General features: G+C 44.4%; 1 protein-coding gene across 5 annotated transcripts in view; it reads left to right on the top strand.

Moving 5' to 3' along the window:
• Positions 1-13784, top strand: part of RECQL5 (RecQ like helicase 5) — a 41227-nt gene extending 27443 nt beyond the window's left edge. Inside the window, exons 9-20 of one of the 5 annotated variants that reach the window (XM_062591913.1) lie at positions 2941-3168; positions 4666-4765; positions 5275-5311; positions 6086-6144; positions 6290-6366; positions 6849-6942; positions 7421-7561; positions 9032-9702; positions 9918-9996; positions 10757-11008; positions 11165-11237; positions 11338-13784. In XM_062591913.1, the coding sequence (XP_062447897.1) occupies positions 2941-3168; positions 4666-4765; positions 5275-5311; positions 6086-6144; positions 6290-6366; positions 6849-6942; positions 7421-7561; positions 9032-9702; positions 9918-9996; positions 10757-11008; positions 11165-11237; positions 11338-11459 (1933 nt within the window). In that variant the 3' untranslated portion in view covers positions 11460-13784. The other 4 variants (XM_062591914.1, XR_009960362.1, XM_062591915.1 and 1 more) reach the window with 4 other exon arrangements.
• The last annotated feature ends 281 nt before the right edge of the window (positions 13785-14065 follow it).

Raw genomic sequence — 14065 nt, 5'->3', positions numbered from 1 at the left:
TGTGTTTTCAGGGACTTCTTCCCATGAGGCTGGGAGCCCTTCTTTGGCTCATATGAGGGAACACTTTTTCCTGGTGTATTTTGATAAAGGCAAAGCTTCTTTTAGGAGGCACGTGACCTTGTTTCTTCTCTGATGGCTCATCTGTTTGTGAGAGTTGCAGGAATAGGGCTACGGTTTTATCTGATGTACAAAAGCAGGTAGTACTGAAAGGAGGCATGGTGCAGATATCCGTGTGGTCAGTTTAGCACTTTCCTGAAACTTACTGCCGCAGGAAAAAAAAACATGTTAACAAAACTTGATTGTTTTCTGCTTTTCATCCTATAGCATGATGCAAAACTAAGGTAGGATCTCTCAAATAATGATTTTTTTGGACATTTTAGAGACAGATGTTCAGCTTATACATACTCTTATTGAAGAATGGGAGAGGCAACTAAAAAAGTTGCTTATTTAAAAGACTAAATAAGTTTAGGACTTGTAAACTGCCAATAGCTGATGTAAACCAGATCTCCATCTCCCACATACTATCCTGTGACTGTGACTCAGGAAGTGTCAATGCATAACTAGCTAGTTATCAGGACCTCTTGCCTTCAGTTAAGCATTAATGCAGTGGTTCCCGTACGTTCCTGTTAGTGAACTTATTTGTGGCCTTTTGACAGTTCTGGGATTGCAAACTCAGTTTTGCAACTGAATTTCTCTTGTCCCCATGCTCAGGAATACTGTTAGCTCAAGTGAGGCTGTGGCCCTGATTTGGGTAATTTGGCATGAAGATAAAGGCAGTTATGGGAGGCTGGACCAAGAGAGCTTGGCTTCACACACTTGATAAGCCAGCAACTTGAAACTCTAAATTTTAGCGACTTCAGAGCTGATCTTCTGCCAAAACACTTCTGTGGGGACATCCTTTTTGGCTTTGGGGGAGAGAGGTGCATGTGGGTGTCTCTCCCCAGCATACGCATGGTGAGTAGGCTGTAAGAGGAGGGGAGAGGGCCTGACCATTGCTGTATGCCTCAGTTAACTCTAATTCGGATCAGTGTGTGTGTGAGAGACAGGGACTAATGAGAACGCCTGCCTGTTTTCTTTCCGGGGAACAAAAAGCTGACTTGCAGCTTGCTGACATTTCTATTATCACGTTGCACTGGCAGGACAGGCAGCGCCAGTAGTTCTTTGGGAAAGGCAAGACAAGGGGATCGAATGTGTCGTCCCCGTCCCCCCACCCTTCCCTGCCATGTGAAAGGAGCTCTTTCTTTGAGTGCAAGAGGAGAGTGAGTCAGTGCTGCTCTGCAGGGGGATATAAAGCCAGCTTTGTAGTAGCCCTTTCTGGGCATTCAGTGTCCTACCCCGGGGAGCACAACGTCATCCCTGTTCCAGCGCTCCTTACCTGAGCGGTGCTGGTCCGTCACACTTCAGCACACACTTTTCATCGCTTTGGCGACAGTAGTCTGGAACCTGCTGCTTTGCTGCTTCGCTCGCTCTCCTGCTTGGTAAATTAACCTCCAGGCCGTGGGAATGAGTGAGCCAAGAGCCACTGCAGACCTTTACAGAGTTTGTTTGTGATGCTTTGATAGACGTGCGGTCATGTTCTGCATGCATGCACACACATGCACACGCGTGCACACACACACACTCACAGGCAAACTGCATTTGTTACTCAGCTTCCTGGCAAGTTCAGACTTACTTCAACGAGTTTCTAATAAGAATAAAAAAAGTGCTCGCTCTCTTACTTTTCTCATCTATGAACCATTTTGCACACCAAGCTGCTAAGCCAACGAGGGCAGTCCTTAGTAGAGAAGGAAAATCTCCACTTTGATCTTCCTTGCAATAAAATAATTCTCTTTTAAAATAACTCTTGTTGCTGCCTGGCTGCAGGCTTTGGCTTCTAAATGCCTGGTGAAGTAAGTGTGTCTGGTATAATGATTTTAATTAAGAGACAACTGATCACCTCTGCTATGAAATCCAAGTTTAAAAGCAAAAACAAACAAACAAACAAAAAATCCTCTCAACTTCACCAGCTTCCTGGAAAAAGTGACTGACTGGCTCTTCATTCTCCAGCAAAATCACAGTGTCTTCACTGGTTTAACTAAGGGGATGTTCTGGAAGAGAAATTGCTTTCTGTCTGTATTGCTAATGAGCATGTATCTGTCACTCAATCTTTTTTTTTTTTTTTTCCTTTATGTAACCCAAAGTACTAATGTCTGGAAGAAATCTTTGAAAATTCTTGGAAAAAATTAATCATCTTCATGTGCCTAGCTTGCTAAGGCTCATAGAACTTGTTGTGCAATATTATATGAGCAAATGGACTGGTTTTCATCACAGTTTTCATGGATGTTGGATTCTACCAGAACTTTGACCACTGATCTGAAGCAAGTCGAGAACCCAAACATCCTTTTCTGAATAGTGCTCCCTCTTACCTTAGTCTAGACTTTATTTCTGTGATTCATTGTACATTCCTGCTTTTTCGAACGTAGATTTGTTCACCTTCAAACCACAAACTATAAAATTATAAGCTTTCCAATGTGAAATACATGAACATATTCTAAACTCTGCAGCGTAGGGAACAAAATGACTTCTGTACATATTTATCTTAGAGCCATTCCGATTGGACAGGGTTCACAGGGAATATATTTGGCCAATGATGCAGAATTAATAACTGCATTTTTAACCCACTACACTTTGTATAGATCTCAAAATCTGAAAGCATTTTGCAGAGGAGATTGATGGCACTGTTGTTATTACACGTGGGGAAAGAAGGGCACAGAGCCCTTAAGCCAAGTGCCATGAACAGAACCCCAGTTCTGCTCGAGGGCTTGATCGCTTTCTCTCTTGCTGGGATCAGCATTCCCTGGGCAAAAAAGACTCGAGGTCATCAAAAGAAAACTTGTTCTTGGGGGTTTGGAGGTCTTCAGTGAAAATAACTACCAGGTCATTTTCCCTTTTGTCTCCTAGCTGTCGCCATGCTGCCATAGCGAAGTACTTTGGCGATGTCACTCCACCTTGTAACAAGTGCTGCGATTACTGCAAGAACCCAGGGGCGGTGAAAAGGCAGTTGGAGTCACTGGAGCGTTGCAGCAACAGCTGGAGCAAAACCTGCATTGGGCCCACGGGTTCCTCCTGGGATTGTTATGATCCAGAGCTGTATGAAGGAGGAAGACGAGGTTGCAGAGGTTTTAGCAGGTCCGTATTTGGTAGCTCTTACTCAACTCACATGAGCTATCAGAGAGGAGCTTCCAGCTGCAGGCCCTGCCACTCTTCTATTTTCCTGCCACACGTTTCTATGTGGTATTTTCCTGTAACTTTCTGGCAGCAGGAGCTGGAATTTCATTTTCCACGTGCTTTGGCAGCCTTGATCAAACACATGTCTCAGAGAGCCAAAAGCTGTTTTGTTTGACATAAGAATTGCCTTGCAAAATGTAATTGGTTCAAGAAACTAACCTGAAAGTTTTGAAAGAGGTAAGTCAGCTTAGCCCCTGCTCACAGTCACAAGAATGCAAAATGTTTAAATTGAGACAGACATGAAAGCAAAGTATGATATGGCCCAGCACTCATTCCTGGCTTAGTACTGCTGTCTAAGGGACCAGCAGGCTGAGGGACCATTGAGAGGACTTAGCCATCACAGAGAATGTAGTGGGATGCTAGTGTCAGATTCTTCTAAAGATTGCTATATTTTAGCAGACTGATGGTAAAAAGATGTGCCATGGGAAATATGACTTACTCTGTAAAATACTTGGCAGTGTGGAGATGACAACTTCTCTTCTCCTTTGCTCTCCACAAGAGACAAGAGTTCTCATGTTAAAAGCTGAAGATAGGTGTCCTGGCTGGATTGCAACCATTGTGCAGGTCAGGCAGGATGCAACCTTCCCTGCTTGCACTGCCAGTGAAGCTCTGCCGTGAGTTACAGCAGCCTGGCCTGGCCCCTCTGCTTTACTTTGAATGGCTGGAGAGTAACTGTAACTTTGTTCTTCAGGCTACTCCAGCTGAGCTGGAGGAAATTTCTGTACTTGTGACCTGAGTCTGTTTGATTCCAGGACTTGATAAGACACAGACAGTGCTGTTGCTGTACAACACAGTTTGCCACTTGGTTTCTTGAGCCTCTACATGACTCGCTCATAGCTTTTCATCAGAAGCTGTACTAATCACCAGTCTTAGAGTTTTGGTTTGTGATACCTGGAAGTTTTGGCTATGGCATCTGTAGAAGGCCGTAAACTCTTGAGTTACATCTAGGAAGAATAAAGCACAGTATTTCATAATATTAGTGATGGTGTTTTCATTTAATAGATGAGTCTGAGCAACTGCAGCTGAAGAATAGATTCTGTGCCCGTTCTACCATCTCTGCTGCAAGGGCAGCAACAACAGACAGAGAGAGAGAAAGAGAGAGGCAGCTGGCAGCAGTGACTGCTCAACCCCATGGGAGAAGCTGGCAGAGCTTCTGAAATGGAGCACTCCATTCTCAGAACACTAGTTACCTGCTATTAATCCCATGAATTTCTGTGGAGGAGAGTACTGCCCAGCCTGAGGGATGGTAGCAAAACTAAGAGCTATGACTTGTTCAGAAGGGATCTGAAATACCTCTTCTTTGTAAATACCGGGATTTCCAAAGCCTGTGCTACAACCACCTAATGTTGCATCTGCCTGCAGAAAAGTTTTTAACTCTTCCTCTCTTGCCTTATCCAGGTATGATGAGGAAGGCAGTGGGAATGGGGATGAAGTCAATGAAGAAAATCGGAAACGGGAGTGGAACAACTTCTACAAAAAGCAGATGAGTCTGCGCAAAGTGAGTTGATGTCACGTTATAAGAGATGCATAGGTTGTTTGCTTTTAGCATCTATGCTGTGAGCTTCTGCTGCAGACTTAAAGGCTTCCTGGCACTACTGAAAGTCAATTATTGCTCCTTGTTGTTGCTTATTCTGATTTTTACCAATTACCTCTGCTTTTGCCATGCTCTCTGTATTTTGAGTCAGTCCTGAAACGTGAAGGAACTCAACTCAATTATGTACTGATCTCTGCAGTGCTAATCAAGAGGATCCAGTTGTCTTTAGCATCTTTGATACTAGTAAAAACAGATTGCCCCATTTAGCTTCTCCTGTACATGTGAAGGTGAATGTCTGGCTTTGAGTCCCATCCTTTGCTTCCCTTCCTCTGTTTTGCTGCCTTTTCAGCACCTTCATAATTTCATCACTAATCTTCCCTGAAGCAGGGAGATAAAGAATGTCTCGTGTGCTCCTAGATCTGCGTGTGTGTTGCAGGATTGCAAATGTTTGACTGATCTGTGTTTTCTTCCAGGGCAAAGAACCAGAAAAGGAAGATTTTGTTCCTCCAAGTAAATACCTTCTTTGATTTATAGTGGGTTTTCTTTGGGAGAAGGGAGTCTTGTATTTTGCAGCTGCATGTAATTTATGTTGCATCAACACTAGGGGTACCAATCCTAAGCACAAAGGTTAGGCTTTTGGCTGTGGAAGCTTGGCTGGAGATCAATCTGAGCTTAGTCCTGCTCGGGGTGAAGATACGGAATGCGTCTTTCTGAACAGCTTTTCTAAACGAGCAAGAGAGAAGGGAAACCCTGTTTATTCTAGGTTTTTAGGGTCTTTCTTTTCTGCGGTGGTTATGCAGCGGTAATCAATTGGGCTATATGAAAACTGCTGAGGAACTTTGCCATTTTTATCTGTGCTACTTGGAGCCCTGTCTAGCAACACAGTACTTAAACCATTGTAAATAGTTCATGTTACTCTATTCAGCCTCTTTATTTTTTGGTTGCTCTTGCAGGGGGGAGGGAAAGAACTGGGTTTTCTAAGAAGTAGGATGTTTCAAAAAAGTGCTTCCTGAGATGGGGAGTTTTTGGAGAGCTGCCAGTCATAAGCTAGCAAAGTAGACATTCCCATCCAGAATGAGAAATCTCACTTCAACTTCTGCCTGCTCTTCTGGAGTTTGTAGCTTCTCCAGGTAAGGGGCTAATTGTAGTGGCTCTTGGGGTGACTGTGCAGGGAAGAGCATGCCAAGCAGTATTGGACTGGCACCTTCCTAATGAGATTTGAGATGTTCTCCATCAGCCCCGGTCTTGCTATGACATCTTTCCCAAATGTCTCTTCTGTGGTAGGTGCAGACTGCCCTTTGAAGGATGCCTTCAGCAGGAGAATCTCTAAGCTCACAGTGAAGGTAAAAAACGCTGTTTAACATTCAGTTTTCTTGACTCACAAGGAGAGCAAAGATTTTACCTTCCTCATTCCTGTTCCTTCAGAGATCAAGTTCAAGGGGAAACATGACTTCCACAGAGTATGTTTAACTATCCTATGTTTTCCAGGGACGGGAACATTGCTTGAAGATACTGGAAGAAGCTTTGACCAATAACCAGAAAGTTCCAACAGCAACAGGAAAAGGGTATGAGTTAAGAGAGAAAAGGGGTAGCAAACTGTATCCTTTAACATGGGGCCGACTCTGTCCTAAGCAAGATCACCATTCTCAGGAAATAACCTTTTTAAGCTATTGGGTCCACAGATGTAGCTTTCGTTAACAGTGTCCTTCTTGTGGTGAGTTTAGGATTAGACATGAGGATTCCTGGGTCCAGTTCTGCTAATTCAATTTGATTCTAGGAATCACAATTCCTCCCTGTCCCACAAGATGGCAATAGTGTACTCCTCAAATCCAGCAGCTGAAGAGGAGAACTTGGACTTAAATTTGTTTTTACCACCCCCTTCATTTCCTCACAAGTCACCCCTGCATACCTTAATCAGGAGTCACACTTATGCTTGTAGCGAAGGGTGTGAATTTTTCATACTTTCTGGAAGATGTTTAAGCATTAGTGTTCATTTTACAGATATAGAAGTGTGTCTTGCCAGAAATCACCCCAGCCTGTGTTACAGGTCAGACCCTCATGCCTGTGCTGTGGAGTTGGAGTATGAAGCTTTCCGAACCAGTAAAATGGCTAACTCATACAAAGCAACTGTGTTAAAGAAGGTAGGGCCCTAGGTCTGCTATTGCTCCCTGACCTCTAAACAAGGTGTGAGGTCAAGGGGAAATATGGTAGAATGCATGCAGGAAAAGATGGATGAGCAGCTTTGCTTTGTTTTGGATGTCTTCTAAATCTTTCTTCATGGTTTTGTTTCCAGGAGGAGCCACAATCACATTGGCTTCACATCTTTGTTGGCTTCAGTCTGTAGGCTTTGGAAACCTATGTATCAGTGCAAGCTTATCTAGATATCATCTGGGTGTGGCGATAAAGGGAATGCAGAGTTCCTAGACTATCACTGACATTAGAGGAACATTGGATTGCATTAACTGGCTGACAGAAGTCTCTTTCTGGATGCTTCTATCCTAGAAATAGGTGTCTCTCCACGGAAGATACATGTCCTGCCACTAAGGCTTTCGGTACATAGAGAGAGAAGCATACATCAAGATTTCTAGCCACTGTAGAGCATTTCTGTTTTCTCTTCAGGTAGCAGAGATCAACAAGGCCTCAAAAGAAGGAGAAGTGTTCACAGTCTTTGGGTCAGGAACTGGTAGCCACAGCAGCATGGAGACAAAGTCTGGACATCCAGCAGAAGAGGACTTCCTCCCCGCATCCCAGGTTTACTCGGTGAGTGAGTACGGATGAGATAGACAAGGAAGGAAAAATGTGGTGGGTGGGATAGACAAGGAAGGGAAAATGTGGTTTGGCTAGTCCCTTAAAAATTTTTTTTAAGTTTGTGTGGCTATAGCTGTATGTTTAAACTGGAATTGCATTCTCTGTCACTGTTTTGTCTCCTGTCTGTGAAGCTGTTGGGGTGAGAACAACTAATCATGCTGGTGATTATAGCATATGTGCAGGCCATACATCAGATAAGTTTTTCTTACGTTGCTCTATCCAGTGATGCTGTCTGTCTCCTATGTCTTCAGCCCAATCCATTTCCCTGATGGCTCAGTTGATGGTTATGATGATGAGCCCATCTCAGGTTATGGCTGTGTGCACCGTGGTATACAGCGTGCTTTCCTGGGGTGCACTCAGGACTTGTCCTGGTTAGTCACTGCTTGACTTCTCAGGAATGGCTTTTCCCTCATATCATATTGCTTATCACTAATCTTTCCTCATCCATGGGCAGATACTACCTTTCCCAAAGTAACAGAGACCAAAGCTCGTCTGGTGGCTTTTCAGCAGGGGTGTGTGTATTAGAAACAAACCCAGGTGGCTTTCTGCAGGAATCAGACTTCTGCACTGCAGTTTGCCTTTTTAAAGCAAGGCTCCCTGACCTGGTAGCTCCATCCCTAAGGCTTATAGGCATGCTCCAGAGAGAGTTCCATCTGATCAGAACGAAGGAAGCATTTCTTTCCAATTCCTGTGCTGCAGTGAACTCCATTGGTCTACCACTATTTATCAGGTATCTTTCCCATTAGTTGACCACTCTTGAAAATTTTCAGGTATGTGGATGCTCTGCCTCCTCCACATCAAAATGAGGATCCTAAGATGCATCTGTTCACAATGCAACAGGTGCTAGTCCTTTAGCCTCTGCTGAATCTCCTGCTAGAACTCAGCTCCCTCATCTGTGGCTCCACAAAATTAAGAAACTCTCTTTCAACTCCTGCTGGCCCTGCTCAATGTGGCAGTCAGGAAAAAAGGCCCCTCAGCAGAATTGGGTGGCTGTGACACCCTGGCTCAGTCTGGTCGCTTGATATACCTTGGCAGCAACATCCACTGAAGCTCTTCAGGGCAGAAGATGTTTATATGTTTTCTTCTCTCAGCATCCCTCATCATGTGCATCTTGTCTAGTCTCCTGCTTCTGTTCTCTCCCTTACCGTCAAAGTTGTTTGTTTGCCTGGTCCTATAGTCCTCCTATGTTAAAGGCCAGTCCCTAATTTGGTGGAGTCTGTCCATTGGCTCCAGAATGCAAATTGGCTTCCACTTCTCCTTAGTTTGCACAGCTCAAAAATAGGCCATTCTTCTGTCTCCTGGTACACTGCTGTGACAGTGCAGGCAAGGAAATGGAAACTTGGCTCCTTTCAGGGTTCTGCACATGAAGCCTTCTTAATGCTCTCATATCTTAAATCCGTCTTCCTCTTCCTTTCTCTGTAGTTCAAGCCCAAGCGTGTGGGAGCTGGGTTTCCAAAGAAATCCAGCTTGTTCCAGACAGCTTCAGAACTGCTGAAGGTAGAAGAGGGCAATGCCAAGCCTGTCAAAACAGATGATGATTGCCCAAATGGGCAGGACAACTGCAACTTCAATCTAGAACTGGACACCAGAATCCCTGTTCTCCAGAAGAAGGAAATGGCAACCAAAGCAGCGTGTGAGAGTGCAGAGGGCGAAGTACTGCTTCCTGAAAAGAAGGGACAACAATCCAGTCCGGACACAAAAGTTTCCCTTTGCGATAGCCCTCCTAAGAAGGCCAAACCTAGCAAGAAGCAGCAAATGCTAGCAGAAGCGGCCAAAAAAGAATCACAGGACATTTCCAAGTTCTTCTCCCTCACTAAAGCTTCATCTAAAGCCACAAGTTGCAGCTCAGTAGAGGAAGACTGCTGTTCTGCAAGGACACTACCTCAGGTTTCTTCTCAGAGCACGTGTCAAGAGAAATTGATACCTCAGGAAATCAAAGATGTCTCTGCAGAGGATGTGACTGGACACTGCCTGGCAGAAAATCAAGAGTTGGAGCAGATGGAAGGAACACTGACTGAGAGAGAGGAGGACTTTAAGCCGCCGCAGGCTGCTGAATCTGAACTACTTCAGACAGAAGTTGATGAAAAATTCAGGTAAAATCTCCATCTCTCTGCTCTCTACGTTACTTTACTAACTACCTGCAGAGCTCCACCAGCCTTGTCCTGGAAATTGGAAATGCACGTTAGAGGCTGGGGAGGGAGGCTCGTGCTTTACCATGAAGAGTCTCAAGGCCACTGACAGTGAATGCAGTAACATCTTTACCATAGAATAATTAAAACTGTCCTTCTCTCCACTCTTCCCATACTAGTGCTGCTGAAACTGTCACAGAAACTGAGCTAACTGCTGTTGGGGAAGGTCAGAATGGGAAGAGACCAGGATCAGATGAGGTAAGACTTTAACAAATGCTGTTTTCCTCTGCTCCTTCTGTTCAGCTTGTTCCAAGTTTCTCTCTGGGAGTGATGTTCCTAGTCTGAACTTTGCCTAATAGTGTTATTTGTCTGGGGAGAGCCCAGCTGCAGTCTCAGCAAAGAGGAAAACCATGGTTAAGTTGCGCTCTTGGTATGCCCCTTCTGCCCACTGGACCCTTGCCAGACTGCAGCTATAGGCCAGTAACTCACAGGACCACTCAGCAGCAGACTGCGGACGCAGCCTTTCTTGCCTTTCAGTCCCTGGTTCTGCATTTGGTGTTTGTGACTGCCTAGCAGCTCTCTCCCTCAACAGCACAGTTTTTTATTTCCTCTTCCAAGTTGAATGGGAATGCAGCTCTCCTGTGGTGGTTGATTCTTCCCGAGAGGTGCATTATCAGCAGACAGTCTGGAAGATATTTTCCTATCAATCACTTACCTGTGTAAGAGAGGGTCTAGCAATTACCTGTCCTAATAAAGGCATTGGCTAATTCTAAATATGCTACTCCTAAAGGAATTTTTCAAAGTCCCTTTCCTTTGTTTGGGAACTAAGATGATATCATGGCTGCACAGCTTCATGTCTTCAGGAAGGAGGAGGAATGGGTTATACAGATTCCTGTATGATATTCACTATAGGAAGAGCCTGCTGCAAAGAGGCATGTTCTCAGAAGGCATTGGCTGCTTGGAAGGCTAATGCTGCTGCAGGAATTAAGGGTTTTGTTTTCTTCCGTCTTGTCTCCAGGATAAGGAAAGTCCTGCAAAAAAGAAGCTACGGACAGCAGCAAAGTCTTCTATTCTGTCCCAGCCAGAAAGCAAAAGTGTTGGTCCAGCAAAGAAGAAAGTGACTTTTGATCCAAACATATCACAGTGTGATAAAGAAGGAACCAGCAAGACTATCCAGCCAGTGACCAAAGGCATGTCCCTCAAAGAGACAGCAGACATCGTTGTCAAATATTTGACCCCATTCTACAAGGGTGGCAAATTTGCTTCCAAGGTAGGGGCATGGTTCAAGGCCCTCTCTAGCAGAAGGATACTGAATCTGTCTAGTGATCTGGGGCTCCAAGAAGGGAAAGATGCTTACAGCACTCCTGTGGTATGAATCTATGAACTGATCTCGACTTCCTGCTCTTTCTCCTTCCCATCCCTGCAGGATCTGTTTAAGGGCTTTGCTCGGCACCTTTCTCACCTACTGACTGAAGAGCAGAACCCTGCCCGCAAGACTGGTGAGTTGGTAGCTGGGGAGCACCAACAATCTTGGGTTCTTTTGATGCTAAGTGGATTGATCTGTTAAAGGGGGCAGATGTCTTAAGTATCTTCTCAAAGGTGGTGCTTCTTCTCTTGCAGTGAAGGAAGAAGCACAAAGACTCATCAAGGAATTTTTCAAAACACGGGTCAGATGTGAGAGCGAGACAGACTGGCAGGAGCTGCAGAGCTCCGAGAGATAATCTTTGCATCTTGTTGGCTCTTTTCCTTCCTTGAGGAGGGGGAGAACCACGGAATCTTGCTAAACTTAGCCAAGGAGAGTTTCGTGAAAATGCAGAATGGAGCTTTTTTCTTCCCACTGCATTTTTGTTCTCTTCTGTTCAGTGTCACCTTAGTGATACACACTTCCAGGAAACTAGTTCCTGTGAACTTACGGAGAGTTTCTCCAATAACCAGGGCATTGAAGCCCTCCAGCGCATCTTGCCAGGAGGTGTAAAGTCTGCATCTGCTGTGTAGATTAGGGGCTGCTGTCTCAGGTGTTCTGCAGTGCCTCCAACCTCTGCTCCCCGCAGCAGTCTGGGAAGGGCTCAGATTTTCCAGTTGGGACTCTGCTTTGGGATAGCATCCTCTTGCTCCCTAGATGGCTCTTCCCCTTACTCTCCCATCTCTTGCGTTCTTATTTAAGTGTTACCAATAGAAGCCTTATGCTACAAACATGTTCACTTGCTTTGCTCAGGGCTGCCATAGATGGAGTTGGTGGTTGAGTTCCTGGATGGAACATTTTCCCTTGGAGGGCACAGTTTTGTTTTTACTATGTGGGCACTGCCTGCTTTCTGAAGATGGAGAAACTCAGATTCTTTTTGTTTTAATCCTAACAAATTTTTAACTGTGTCTAGTTCTGCCTGCCCTTTAATCTAAGTGGTGATGTTCTTTCAGTGTTAAGTCTCCAAAGGTGGCACCAAGGCTGTTGACACTTTTCAGCATTTGCTTGTAACCCCTAAAGCCATATCTGCTCCCTGTGCCTCGCCCACAGCATCCAGTACAGAGGGCAACGCTGCTGTCACAACTGGTTAGCATACTGCTGTGGCCCTCAGATTGATGCTGCGGTGCCTCTGCTGCTATATTTATATAAGGACCTGAACCTGTAGGGCATTGGTGTGCTTTAAATAACCTGATCCCTAGGCAGAAGTCCTTTCTGTTGGGTTTTTGTTGGGTTCTGCAGTTGTTCTGTGCCTACAAAAGGATGGTGGCCTCAGGTACTAGTGCTGCTAGAGAAATTCACAGCCTGAGAAGCCATGGAAGAAACAGGCTTTTGAATCACTTGTACTCAACAGATTTTTTTTTTAATATACTGAAGGGTATGTGCAGAACTGACAATAAAATTATGTTACAGCTGCTGTGGAGTCTTCTTGGAAGCTTTCTTACCTATCAAATAAACTTGTCTTAATGTATAACTTTTACTAAAGACAATGCTCCATGTTCCATCACTGTGAACACAACCATGAAATTTCATTCTTTTTGTTTGAACATGCAGCTAATGAATGCAAGACAGGGATATGATGGGTGGAAAGTCTTTGGCAGTAGACATCTCCAATCCTGATAGCTGCAGGACTTTTCCAGCTAGAACCAGAAGAGAAGCTTGGAAATGTTTAACTCAGTCACTTTCATCTTCAGTTTGGTCTAGTAGGACCAAAAGAGCTCACTGGTAGGACCAGAGAGCTTTATAAGAAGCCTTTTGCACATTAAAAAAAAAAAAAAAAAAAGTTTTTTCAGCTGTTGCTTGGTGGTTTCCACTTCCCCTTCCCATTAAAGATCCTGTATCACTGGCCACTTAAGTGGGATTACTGTCTCTAGAGTTCAGCTGCTGGCTGGCTAGGTGAACTTCTCAGAAATGCTGTGTGTGGCTTGTAAGAGATCATTATGACATGGGTTATGTGAAACAGTGTTGAATCACCATGTCTGGCATTTCCAACCAGAAAAGCTGTGGGGAGCTCTGCCTCAGTGGAGGGTAGCAAAAGCTCATAAAAAAAAGAAAAGGGGAAGAAAGATGAATTAAGCCTCAGCAATCTTTTCCTGTGTTTCCTGTTGTTGTGGTGCTTCTGCAGCCTTGCAGCAACGCTGCTGAAGGGGAAAGGTGGCGCTTCAGCCTCAGCTGGGACCTACAAGGCCACAGCAAGTAGCACTTGCAGGTGAAGTTCCTGACAGAAAAGACTCAGCTGTTACTGCTAGTATCAGCTCACCAGCAGGGAGCCAGCTGTGGGTCATGGCTTGCATTGAGCACCCTCAGATCCATTCCCAGCTTACAGTAACATCCTTTTCCTCAAGCTTTTCTAGTTACCTGCAGGTCAACCTTCTCATATTATATCTAAATTAGGATCTATCATATCATAGCTGCAAAATAGCTATTACGTGATTATTTTATTGCAGTCCCCTAAAATGCAGGTATATTTATTTCAGTAAGATAGCTGCAGTAATAAAAATAAATTAAGCATTTTATACAACCCAGGACTCTCATTCTCTGCTGTAATACAAGTTCCATTTGAGTACTTTTCTCCACGGGCGTACAGCCATCATTGAAGTACGACAGCTGCATGGGCATGACTGAGTTCTTTATAGTGGAAGGAAAAAGATGCACATAATTATGTCAGTAAGAAATTAATCAACAATAAACATTCTTACCATTGCAGCTCAATCTGTGACCCAGCACATATGGTAAATTGCATATTAACACTGATCTACTTTGTAATTAAGATGCTTTCTACAAGCTCCTGCTTCATAAACCCTGTGCAGGGCATCTCTTGCAGATCAAGAAAAAAATGGTCTTAGGAAAACACCAGCAGCCAGTGCA

Source organism: Rhea pennata, chromosome 19 (genome assembly GCF_028389875.1).
Source record: "Rhea pennata isolate bPtePen1 chromosome 19, bPtePen1.pri, whole genome shotgun sequence".
Taxonomy (NCBI): Eukaryota; Metazoa; Chordata; class Aves; order Rheiformes; family Rheidae; genus Rhea; species Rhea pennata.
The sequence above is the reverse complement of the archived record's forward strand: the minus strand, read 5'-3'. Positions and strand labels throughout refer to the sequence as shown.